Source organism: Pristiophorus japonicus, chromosome 6 (genome assembly GCF_044704955.1).
Source record: "Pristiophorus japonicus isolate sPriJap1 chromosome 6, sPriJap1.hap1, whole genome shotgun sequence".
Classification (NCBI taxonomy): Eukaryota; Metazoa; Chordata; class Chondrichthyes; family Pristiophoridae; genus Pristiophorus; species Pristiophorus japonicus.
Window position 1 is genome coordinate 34,214,842 of NC_091982.1, and position 13,184 is coordinate 34,228,025.

The window sequence follows — 13,184 nt, forward strand, 5'->3', positions numbered from 1 at the left end:
GGTAAATAAGATCAGAGTTAAAAACACGTGGCTCAAAGACTGGTGTGGGAGAAATGGGTTTTGGTTCGTCGGACACTGGCACCAGTACTGGGGTAAGAGGGAGCTGTTCCGTTCAGTCGGGCTCCACTTAGACCGTGCTGGGACTAGGGTCCTGGCAAATCAAATGGCTGGTGCTGTAGAGATATAGCTTTAAACTAATTAGTGGGGGGAGTGGGTAGGATTCAGGTGAGCAAAAATTAAAAAGTCAAAGAATAAGGAGAAGGCAATAGAGCAGGGTAGCACTGGGGTAAATGAAAACCCAAGCGTGCCAAGGGACAAAATGTATAAACCATAAAGGTGAATCAGAAAGTGGGGTTAAAAGTAGGAAAAAATGGTAAACAAAAAACACATTTAAAAGCTCTTTATCTGAATTCACGTAGCATTCGTAACAAAATAGATGAGTTGACAGCACAAATAGATACAAATGGATCTGATCCGATAGCCATTACAGAGGCGTGATTGCAAGGTGACCAGGACTGGGAACTAAATATTTAGGGGTATTTGACAATTTGGAAGGACAAAGGAAAAGGAGGTGGACTAGCACTGTTAATAAAGGATGAGATCAGTGCGTTAGTGAGAAACAATATTAGCTCAGGAGATCAAGATGTTGAATCAGTTTGGGTGGAGATAAGGAATAATAAGTGGAAAAAGTCCCTGGTGGGCATAGTCTTTGGCCCCATAACAGTAGCTACACTGTTGGGCGGAGTATAAAGCAAGAAATAATGGAGGCTTGTAATAAAGTAACGGCAATAATCATGGGCAATTTTAACCTTCGTATTACTTGGACAAAGCAATTTGGCCAGGGTAGCCTTGAGGAAGAGCTCAAAGTGTATCCGGGATAGTTTCCTTTAACAGTAACTTGGGAGTTCTTTGAGGATGTAACAAGCATGGTGGATAAGGGGGAAAACCAGTGGATGTGGTGTATTTGGATTTCCAGAAGGTATTCAGTAAGGTGCCACATAAAAGGTTACTGCACAACATAAAAGTTCACGGGGTTCAAGGTAACATAGGGATAGAGGATTGGCTAACTAACAGAAAACAAACAGTCGGGATAAATGGGTCATTTTCTGGTTGGCAAACTGTGACTAATGGGGTGCCACAGGGATCGGTGCTAGTTCCTCAACTATTTACAATCTATATTAATGACTTGGATGAAGGGACCGAGTGTAATGTAGCCAAGTTTGCTGATGATACAAAGATGTGTGGGGAAAGCAAATTGTGAGGACACAAAAAAAACTGCAAAGGGAAAGAGACAGGCTAAGTGAGTGGGCAAAAATTTGGTAGATGGAGTATAATGTGGGAAAATATGAGGTTATCCACTTTGGCAGAAAAAAAAATAGAAAAGCAAATTTTAATTTAAATGGAAAAAAATTGCAAACTGCTGCAGTACAGAGGAACCTGGGGGTCCTTGTGCGTGAAACATGAAAAGTTAGTATGCAGGTACAGCAAGTAATCAGGAAGGCAAATGGAATGTTGGCCTTTATTGCAAGGGGGATGGAGTATAAAAGCAGAGAAGTCCTGCTACAACTGTTTAGGGCATTGGTGAGGCCACACCTAGAGTAAGGTGTACAGTTTTGGTCTCCATATTTAAGGATATACTTGCATTAGAGGCTGTTGAGAAGCTTCACTAGGTTGATTCCAGAGATGAGGGGGTTGACTTATGAAGATAGGTTGGGCCTATACACATTGGAGTTCAGAAGAATGAGGGGTGATCTTATCGAAACATATTAAGATAATGAGGGGGCTTGACAAGGTGGATGGAGAGAGGATATTTCCACTCATTGGGGAAACTAAAACTAGGGGACAATGTTAAATGGGCAGCCCCTTATACTGAGACTATGAGGAGGAATTTCTTCTGAGGGTTGTAAATCTATGGAATTCTCTGCCCAGAGAGCTGTAGAGACTGGGTCATTGAATATATTTAAGGCGTAGACAGAATTTTGAGTGATAAGGGAATAAAGGGTTATGGGGAGCAAGCGGGGAAGTAGAGCTGAGTCCATGATCAGATCAGCCATGATCTTATTAAATGACGGAGCAGGCTCGAGGGGCCAAGTGGCCTACTCCTGCTCCCATTTCTTACGTTCTTAAAAGAATTGCAAATATATGGGGAAAGAGCGGAAGAGTTGAACTAACTTGATTGCTCTTCAAAAAAGCCAGCGCAGACTGCATGGGCCGAATGGCCTCCTTCTGTGGTGTACTATTCTATGATTCTATGATAGCAGTAGCCTCAAGTAATTGCTATCAAATTCACCTTTCCCCTTTCTTCCCCCAGACCCAGTTTACTAAAAATTTAGATTGAAGAGTCAATGTAAGTTTCTGCCCTGCAACATTTACTGATGGTTTTCACTGCGTTAAGTGTAAAAGCAGCACATTGACAAATAGATTGCAGTGCTCAGGTTTTATTACATTTTTAAATAAAGATGAACCCACAACCACACACCATTTCTCTTACAACTGTACTCCAGAAAACAGCAGCAGACTTCAACAGTCTAAAACAAAAAAATCAATGCCAAACATTTTTTTCTCCGTGGCCCAACAAAACTAAGAGGAAGTCAACATTTTAAGCTGAATCAGATACCTTATAAAAACATACAAGCTTTCACAAACTAAAGACATTGCAAACTTCAATGTTTTTAAACATGAGGTAGAAGTGGTACAGGTAGAATAATCATCAAACAGGAAAATTAGGTGGAAAATGGTACTCAAGTAGGAATAATTTTCCTTCTTCGAAGGGTAATCCTTTGTGAAACAGTTCTTCAACTGAATCCAGAAGACAACCATTTCACTGAAGGGGAAGTTGACATTCACTGTTGACATTGTGCAGTGGGGAAAATGGGTGTGTGAAATTCTCCGTTGACATTGTGCAGTGGGGGAAAAGATGTGGTATAAAGCACATCTTACTAGCAAAATTTACCCTATTTTCAGTCTACAAATCCAATTGGGAATTTTACTAGAAAGTGAGGAAATCTCAGGATTAATATGAAACTCCCATTTAAATAAAAGATCATATAGGCAAATATTTCAGGCAAATGCAGAGAAAAGATAGAAGATTTCATCCCCTATCTGAATAGAAAGTGTCCATAGAGAAGTATTCAATAAAATTGAATCTTCAGGGTTAAGGCAATTAAAGGCTTGGATACCAGTGGGGGAGGGGGGGGGGGGGGTAAAGGAGAAGAGAAGAGGGTTAACAATCTACTCCTTCAGTGGGGTCTGTTAAATCCCAAGCCATTATTTTGTACACTTAGTGAGATACATAATGTGTAGGCTGATTGGCAGGTCCAACATAATTTAACGGAGGTGGAGGCGCTGGACATGCTGGGCTCTGCAGTCTTGAAGAATTGTTGCACATCTGGCTTGTTGGGTACCAGGGACCAACGTAGTGAAGCGTGGATGTTACAGGGATGCAGGGATCATAAGCAGATATAGGTGCTGGAATGTACTGGTCTGTCAGCACTGGATAGTATACTGTTGAATGAGGAACTGGTTGAGGCTCCGCAGTCGGATAAGAACCTGAAAAATTAAAGCAGCCCTTTAGTACCGAAAACAATCAACCAACTTCTTTCTTTAAGGAAAGTTGTAAAATGTTACAACTTAGGGGAAGCTTACAGGAACAGCAGACTACCGACAAGAGCTCTCAACTTGAACATGAAGACCATCTGTTCCATTATGGAAAATATGCTTCAAAGTAAGAGGAACTCTTCCAGGGGAGGGGAGTGGGGCTCATACAGTTTTGTAGAAACATGCATAGTTGTTTTAAATCCAGATTTTGAATTATCTAAATTACACAAGCCAACTTACCTTTTGGAATGATTTATAAAAATTCTATAATTATCATATCCAAATCTGCCCAAGCGTTACTTAACCATATGTTATCCTTAACAATCTCATTTAAACTGCTGTAATTGAAAAATTACATTGTGCCCTTTAAAAATCAGCCTCATCAATTGTGTTTATTTTTATAATGCAGAACAGGTACGGGGAGCATTAATATTTTTAATTAAGGGAGTGGGGATGACATGCCAGGAAGAGTTACTGAAGATAACTAAATAGGAGCTTAATAGATGAGGCTGAAAACATTCCACATTTAATGACCATCTATAAAATCAGTTCAACCTTCCAACAGCTTTAGTGGAGTAATTCTGCAGAAACAGCTCGCATTTCAGCATTCACTGTGCTCAGACATAAACCATAATCTAAGTTAGCCATCGTTATCTAAAAGTTTGAAATGAGCAGTGATCAATCGCTGCCACACCCCACCACCTACACTCCATTTAAGTTTTAAATCCTAAGCACATGACCAACTGTTCTCCTGTGGCATAATTCAAACAAAATTTAGATGTTGGAATTGCCTAAGTCTCAGCTGTCAACATCACTGGGTGCGCTTGCTCAGAAATGGAGTCTCCAATTTTGTCCAGTGGTCCTAGGCCTGGCTGACTGAGGCTCAGAAGGGGAGCTTCACTCTGCATCTAACAAAGCCATTCCTGACCTGAGCACTCGATTCTCAATAAAAACAGAGGTTTGGACAATGTCCTTTTCCCAATACAGATTGAAACTTCATGTTTTCATATTAAAGAAAATCTGCTGAAAATATAAAATAAACTTGCCATTCGACATAATGTCAGAGGAACTTTGATGATCATTTCTCCCGCTGTCACCATACAGCTGTGGCACGGTAGACTGTTCAACAAACTGGGGAGCTGCAGGGAATGCTGGGTATATATCCACAGGTTGCTGTTGTGGCATATAGACCACTGAGGGCCAATAGTTTTGGTGGTAACACTAGAAACAAGAGAAATGCACTCAAAACTGCCCAAAACCAAGTCATTTTTAAACTTGCTTTGCAGAAAAAGTCAAAACAAGCTAGTAATTTGCAACATGGTAAAAGTTATTCCTTTTTACCAAGATTAATTTACAGCTAAGTAATTCATGCAACAGATATGAACAGCAAATAGTGAACACCAAATAGTTTTATAAATACAAGTTCAAAATTCTAGGCAGAACCCTCATGCTTTTACAGTAACACTCCAAAACAGAGTGATTACTACTGATCTCCCCAAAGGCACGACTGACATGAATTCATTAATAATTCTGCCAGTGATATATGCCAAAGTCTGAGGCCATTCTAGTGATCTCAGCTTCAAAATGGAACTCAAGTCACATGTTGCCTTAACTGCATCCAAGAGGCTTGCAGAGAGAACCTCATGAAAGTGAATCCTGAATAAGCCATCATTTAAAAAATGAGTATGTATGTGTGTGTTAGAAAGACATAGGGCTGGAATTTCATCAGCCTTTCCATCGAATTTTTCGGCAGTATTCCTCGTTTTTGGTGGAAATATCATCCAAGTGTTCTGCCGACGGTTCCAAAATACCATGGGGAGTGGACCGCCGGTATGCAACACTGAAAAAAAAACGCTTCTGCCAGTTTGGTGGGAACGGTATTCCGTAGTTGGTGGGAAAAAAAACACCGGGGAGAAACCAGCCGGAGCAGCCCTTCGATCGGCGGTAGGTATGAAATCCTGCAAAAAAATGATGAGTTTTTTTTTATTCTTTTGCAGCAATTCACTGCAAAAGGGTCCTGTGAATGTTTTCCAATTTTTATTTTTTGGAAATAGTGTGTTTCCCCCCCCCTCCCAAGGCCCAACTCGTAGCCTTGGACTAAATGTGATGAGGATCGTGTTTTCTGCCGAGAATCCACATTCAACGGCGATTTTTCCTGCCGGGCTGATTATTTTTCTATTTTTTGATTAATTTTCTGCCGTTCTTAATTGAATAATCATAGCATTTTTTGGGGCGGTAAACCGGGGGTGGCGGTTTTTGATCAAAATCCTGCCCAAAGTACTTAAAAAGGTGCTCTAAAGTTCTACAGAACATCTCCTGGATGACTCAATGGAAGAGTTTTTGAAAAATGTCAGAAAGGGCATTGGATTTTGACACATGTAGAACCACATGACTGCAATCCTAGAATTCCCATCAAACTCACCTGCAAGCCAAGGTTGAAGTAATACTGAACCACCTTTCTATCTAAAACAGAAAGACATCAAATAAACTTTTGTTACTATAAAACTTGAGCATGTGTGAACTTTGGTTGTGTTCAGAGTAAAAGGGTCTCACCTCGAGGGAGATCATTGCCATTGGGATCACAGGAATATGGTGGTGGTGATGCAGGAGAACTCATAGCTTCAGCCATTTCATTGACGGGAAGGGAAGGGCCTGAGTCGAACAGAAATCAAAATACATATCGAAAAGTACTGCTACTGGAAGGTAAGCAGAGCACATCACATCCAGCTAATGAGTGTTAGAATTGAAAACCACAGCAAACAGTGGTCAATGGACAATGCATGGATTGGCAAATCCGACTTTTAAAAATAGGCTAGGAAGTTTATTCTCCAGAACAGAATATAAATGGAAGTTCTGGCTCTACAAAGTACTGAAAATGGTAGAGGGGGTGTGGAAAGTGTGATACAGGCTACCAGAAACTACAGTAACAATGACTTTCCTGCAACTTGTGCGTCAAAGCAAAAGATAAGACATAAAACCATGGCTGAGTGAAGTTTAAACTGTTTCAGATTAGTTGAAGGATTTTAAAAAGCAGCATTAAGCTTTGCAGAAAGAATATTGCCAGTTCAACTCTTACACTGTGCTGATTTGGTACTCATGAGGTGAAATGATTTGACTTAGCTAATGGAGAAAAAGACAGGGCCGTGCTCCAGATCACTACCCACCGATTACTGTTGGAAAATGCATTATATGCACGCAGATTGTGCAAGAACAAGATTGGGCTAAACTGTGAGGCTGACTAGTATACCAACATTCATTGCATCAGCTTAGATGTGAAGAATGGACAATTATGAAATATCATAGGGGTACCAATGCCCTTGGATCGATATCCCAAGTCAAGAGAAGGGGTGGGGGGAGGGGGAAAAGAGAGAGAGAGAAAGGTGGATAATTAACAAAAGCAGCTTTCACTTTGTTCTAGTGATCAGTGGAACAGTATACTGTGACATGAAATTAGGTCTTCCCTTCAAGCAACTTATATTCTATATTTGGATAGAAGTTTACATTTGAACCCTACATGAAGCATGAGGAATGAGCAAAAGAGACACCAAGGTCTATAAAAAGGTCATTGACAAAAAAAAGTGTTCGTTTGACCAAGATGTAGTTTTTGAGAGAGAGGATCAATCACAAACACATTGAAGATCCTTACATCAATCCAGTTGATCTATATTTTTTAGAAGTCAGCCTGTACTTTTGTGCAGATTATGGTTTGCAAATGGGCTGGGGGAGGGGGCAGGAACAATTTACAGGTTAATTCAAAGACTCCTTTCTCAATTGGTACTCCCCTCCCTTCACCCCCCTTCCCTGCCCCAAACAATGGCAAGGGTAGACATATAAAGGTAATGCTAGACAGGACAGCAAGGTGCTTTTTCCTGACAATGGAAGCATGTGTTCAGGTGAATGTTGTTATATATGTAGACTTGTATTTATTCTGTACAGCCACCAGAGGGCTCTTCCCCTGGAGTCCCAAGGGATCCCATAATCCCTTGGGAGCACAGGTATTTAAGGAGGCTTCACAGGTTGGAGAGGCAGACTGGAGACCTGCAATAAAAGACTAAGGTCACACTTTACTTTGAGCTCAGTCGGACTCTTTCTCCATACACAACTGGCGACGAGATACAGATAGCAAACCCAAAGATGCAGAGAACAGTGGGCATCCTGGAGAAATTTTCGAAGGGAGATGATTGGGAAACTTGTGGAGCGACTCGATCAATTCTTCATGGCCGAGTTAGATGGGGAAGAGAACGCTGTCAAATGAAGGGTGATCCTCCTCACCGTCTGTGGGGCACCAACGTATGGCATCATGATGAATCTGCTCACTCCAGCAAAACCCACGGAGAAATCGTACGACGATTTGTGCACACTGGTCTGAGAGCATTTGAACTCTAAGGAAACAGTTCTGATGGCGAGGTACCGGTTCTACACGAACAAAACGTCTGAAGGCCAGGAAGTGGCGAGTTATGTCGTCGAGCTAAGACGCCTTGTAGGACATTGCGAATTTGAAGGACGTTTGGAGCACATGCTCAGAGACTTTTTCGTATTTGGCATTGGCCACGAAACCATACTTCGCAAACTTTTGACTGTAGAGACTCCAACCTTGAGTAAGGCCATAGCGATAGCCCAGGCATTCATTGCCACCAGTGACAATACGAAGCAAATCTCTCAGCACACAAGTGCTGCCAAAAGTACTGTGAACAAAGTGATGTTTTCGAATCATAACGTACAGGGCAGGTCACACATACCTGTAGCTGCAGATGACTCAGAGTCCACCATCAAGGGTGATGAATGCAAGGCCATGAACACCTTGTTGGCACTGCGGGGGTGATCATCGTTTCCATTCATGCCGATTCAAAGAGTAAGTTTGCAAGGGCGGTGGAACAATGGGACACCTCCAACGAGTATGCAGGCGAGATACAAAGCCTGTTAAACCTGCAAACCACCATGTTGCAGAGGAGGACAGATCCACGGAGGATCACGACGAACCAGAGCCTCGGATCGAGGCGGCAGAGGTACATGGGGTGCACACATTCACCACAAATTGTCCCCCGATAATGCTGAATGTTGAACTAAATGGACTCCCAGTGTCAATGGAGCTGGACACGGGCGCGAACCAGTCCATCATGGGAAAAAAGACTTTCAAAAGGTTGTGGTGCAACAAGGCCTCAAGGCCAGTCTTAACTCCAGTTCACACGAAACTAAGAATTTACCACAAAAGAACGGATTCCTGTAATCAGCAATGCTACCGTAAAGGTCTCCTACGATGGAGCGGTGCACAAGCTACCACTCTGGGTGGTACCAGGCAATGGTCCCATGCTGCTCGGCAGGAGCTGGCTGGGAAAGATACGCTGGAACTGGGATGACGTCCGAGCGCCATCGCCCACTGACGACACTTCGTGTGCTCGGGTCTTAAACAAATTTCCTTCGCTGTTCGAACCAGGCATCGGAAAATTCCAAGGAGCAAAAGTGCAGATCCACCTAATTCCGAGGCGCGACCCATCCATCACAAGACGAGAGCAGTATCATACATGATGAGAAAGGGTAGAGATCGAGCTAGACTGGCTGCAAAGAGAGGGTATCATTTCACCAATCGATTTCAGTGAGTGGGCCAGTCCTATTGTACCAGTCCTCAAGGGAGATGGCACCGTCGGAATCTGTAACCATCAATCATTTCTTCCTGCAGGACCAATACCCATTACCAAAGACCGACGACCTCTTTGCAATGCTGGTGGGAGGAAAGATGTTCACGAAGCTGGATCTGACTTCAGCCTACATGACGCAGGAACTGGAGAAATCATCGAAGGCCCTCACCTGCATCAACACGCACAAAGGTCTTTTTGTTTATAACAGATGCCCATTTGGAATCCGATCAGCGGCGGCGATATTCTAGAGAAACATGGAAAGTTTACTGAAGTCGGTCCCGCACACCGTGGTTTTCCAGGACGACATTTTGGTCACAGGTTGGAACATAGTCGAGCATCTGCAGAACCTGAAGGTGGTTCATAGTCGACTCAACCACGTGGGGCTCAGGTTAAAACGCTCGAAGTGAGTTTTCCTGGCGCCTGAAGTGGAGTTCTTCGGAAGGAGGATTGCAGCGGACAGCATCAGGCCCACCAACGCGAAGACGGAGGCAATCGAGAATGCACAGAGGCCACAGAACGTGACAGAGTTGCGGTCGTTTCTGGGACTCGAACTACTTTGGTAACTTCTTACCGGGTCTCAGCACACTGCTTGAACCAGTACATGTCTTACTACGAAAAGGGGGCGAATGGGTTTGGGGCAAAAGCAAAGAAAATACCTTTGTAAAAGCAAAGTAAATTGTTATGCTCAAACAAATTGCTTGTGTTGTACGATCCATGAAACGTTTGGTACAAGCATGTGATGCGTCATCACATGGCGTCGGGTGTGTATTGCAACAAGCTAATGATTTCAGGAAACTACAACCGGTTGCTTATGCATCAAGGAATCTGTCTAAGGCTGAGAGAGCCTACAGCATGATTGAAAAAGCGTTACCGTGTGTCTATGGGGTAAAGAAAATGCATCAATACCTGTTTGGGCTAAAATTCGAATTGGAAACTGATCACAAGCCACTTATATCCCTGATTTCCGAGAGTAAAGGGATAAATACCAACGCATCGGCCCGCATCCAGAGATGGGCACTCACGTTGTCCGCATACAACTACGCCATCCGTCACAGGCCAGGCACAGAAAAGTGTGCCGATGCGCTCAGTAGGCTGCCATTGCTCACCACGGGGGTGGAAATGGCACAGCCCGCAGATCTAGCCATGGTTATGGAAGCATTTGAGAGTGAGCAATCACCAGTCACTGCTTGGCAGATCAAAACCTGGACAAGCCAGGACCCCTTATTATCCCTATCAAAAGTTGTGTGCTTCACGAAAGCTGGTCCAGTGTCCCAGTGGAAATGCAGGGAGAGAGAAAAATGAAATGTCCATACAGGCAGACTGCCTTCTGTGGGACAATCAAGTAATGGTCCCCAAGAAAGGCAGAGACACCTTCATCAATGACCTCCACAGTACCCACCCAGGCATCGTAATGATGAAAGCGATAGCCAGATCTCACGTGTGGTGGCCCGGTATCGATGCGGACTTAAGAGTCCTGCGTTCACAGATGTAATACGTGCTCGCAGTTAAGCAATGTATCCAGGGAGGCGGCACTAAGTTTATGGTCTTGGCCCTCCAAACCATGGTCTAGGGTACACGTCAACTATGCAGGCCCTTTCTTGGATAAAATGTTCCTTGTGGTTGTAGACGCGTACTCCAAGTGGATTGAATGTGAGATAATGTCAGCTAGCACGTCCGCTGCCACTAATGAAAGCCTGCGGGCCATATTTGCCACTCACGGCTTACCCGATGTCCTGGTGAGCGACAACGGGCCATGTTTTACCAGTGCTGAGTTCAAAGACTTCATGACCTGTAATGGAATCAAACAGGTCATATCTGCCCCGTTTTAAACCAGCATCCAATGGTCAAGCAGAGAGAGCAGTGCAAACCATTAAACAAGGCAACTGAAGGCCCACTGCAGACTCGCCTGTCCAGAGTCCTGCTTAGCTACCACACAAGACCCCACTCGCTCACTGGGATCCCACCTGCTGAACTGCTCATGAAAAGAGCACATAAGATAAGGCTCTCGTTAGTTCACCCTGATCTACATGAACAGGTCGAGAGCAGGCGGCTTCTACAAAGTGCATACCATGATAGCGCAAATGTGTCACGCGAGATTGAAATCAATGATCCTGTATTTGTATTAAATTATGGACAAGGTCCCAAGTGGCTTCCTGGCATTGTCGTGGTCAAAAAGAGGGGAGCAGGGTGTTTTGGGTCAAAATTTCAAATGGACTCATTCACCGGAAACACTTGGGACCAAGTCAAACTCAGATTCACGGACTATCCTGAGCAACCCACCTTGGACCCTACCTTTTTTGATCCCCCAACATACACACCAGTGGCAACTGGCACCACGGTTGACCACGAAGCAGAACCCATCATCCACAGCAGCCCAGCAGGGCCCAACACACCAGGCAGCCCAGCAAGGGCCCAACAATGATTCAACAACATCAGCTTTCACACCGAGACGATCAACTAGGGCAAGGAGGGCTCCAGATCGACTCACATTGTAAATAGTTACACTATTGACTTTAGGGGGGGGGGGGGGGGGGGGTTGTTATATATGTGGACTTGTATTAACTCTGTACAGCCACCAGAGGGCTCATCCCCTGGAGTCCCAAGGGATCCCATAATCCCTTGGGAGCACAGGTATTTAAGGAGGCTTCACAGTTTGGAGAGGCACTCTGGAGACCTGCAATAAAAGACTAAGGTCACACTTTACTTTGAGCTCAGTGTTCAGTCTGACTTTCTCCATACACAACAATTATAATATGGAGAAAGGAGAAATGAGTAATGAAATCAAACTAAAAAGGTATCAATTCAAATAGTGTTTTTGGTTCAGACACAAAGGATTTCAGGCAATTTTTTGCTATAATCAATTCCAACATTTCAATGTGTACAATAAAATCAATGCAAAAAAACTGAAAACTCATGTTAGTTTAAAGTAGAAAAACATGGAGCTCATATTTCTGCAAGACTAATAAAAGAGTACCATCTACTGGAGTTTGAAAATAGTGCAAGAGGCACAAAGTGGCTAGATTTATTTTCCTATCCCAGAGGCACAGTTCTGCATACAATGAGAAAATATTTTGCAGTGTAACATCCTATGGTTCATTATAGCTTAAAAAAAAAATTGCCTCAGTAGAGCACCTCATCACTTCCTCAGGACAACCCAAAATGATATACGACCAATGAATTATTTTTGAAGTGCAAGAACTATTACAAGCAAAAAAGTGGTAGCCAATTTGCACACAATAAGGACCCCCCACAAAACAATGAATGAATGCAGAGATAATGTTTGTGTTGCCAATATTGGTTGAGGAAAGAACCCTCAGCTTAAAGAGTTAACTCAGCTGAATTTTCAGATGTCCCATTTAAAATGTTAAGCTGGTTTGATAGGGTAGAGAGAAAAATGATTTCCCCTGGTTGGGGAATTTAAAACAAGGGGATGCAACAACTAGGCCACGCAGGAGTGAAATTAGGAAGCACTTCTATCCCTCGTACAAAAGGGTTGTAGAAATCTGAAAAACTTCTGCTTCCCCCCTCCCTCAAAAAAACAGATAATCGCACTTTAATGAGGGCGAAAAACTTCTTGAACTGCTCAAAATAGCCAACCCGCTTAACATGGTTTAATTTGTAATGGACTCCTATGGTAATGAAAAGTGGTTAGTGCCATTTGCCTGAAGTAACCGGTCGTCCAGGAAAATGGGAACGGTGCAAGTGATGGGGGATTGTACTAGGGATACTTTCCTACTTCTGTTCATCCTTGCCGTTGAGTTTCTCTGCACCTTTCCTCTCTCAACTAAGAAAAAATGTTGTTGGTATATTGTTGCTACATCAGGTGATGCCAACTCTTCTGTTGTGAATGGAATACCAAGTGTGAAGGTGAAGTCAAGTGAACGTATTTTCATCATTTTTGACATTATAGATTTGCACTGTTGTTGAATTTTGTATGGTGTAACGAGAGTT

At 43.2% G+C, this 13,184-nt stretch overlaps 1 protein-coding gene across 1 annotated transcript in view; it reads right to left on the minus strand.

Annotated features, from left to right (window-relative positions):
* Nucleotides 1-2,422: 2,422 nt before the first annotated feature.
* Nucleotides 2,423-13,184, minus strand: part of alg13 (ALG13 UDP-N-acetylglucosaminyltransferase subunit) — a 125,137-nt gene continuing 114,375 nt past the window's right edge. Inside the window, exons 25-28 of the mRNA XM_070883944.1 lie at nt 6,151-6,249; nt 6,020-6,060; nt 4,644-4,818; nt 2,423-3,549 (exon numbers count right to left, since the gene is read on the minus strand). Of these exons, the coding sequence (XP_070740045.1) occupies nt 3,281-3,549; nt 4,644-4,818; nt 6,020-6,060; nt 6,151-6,249 (584 nt within the window). The 3' untranslated portion in view covers nt 2,423-3,280. The remainder of the gene's footprint in view (nt 3,550-4,643; nt 4,819-6,019; nt 6,061-6,150; nt 6,250-13,184) is intronic.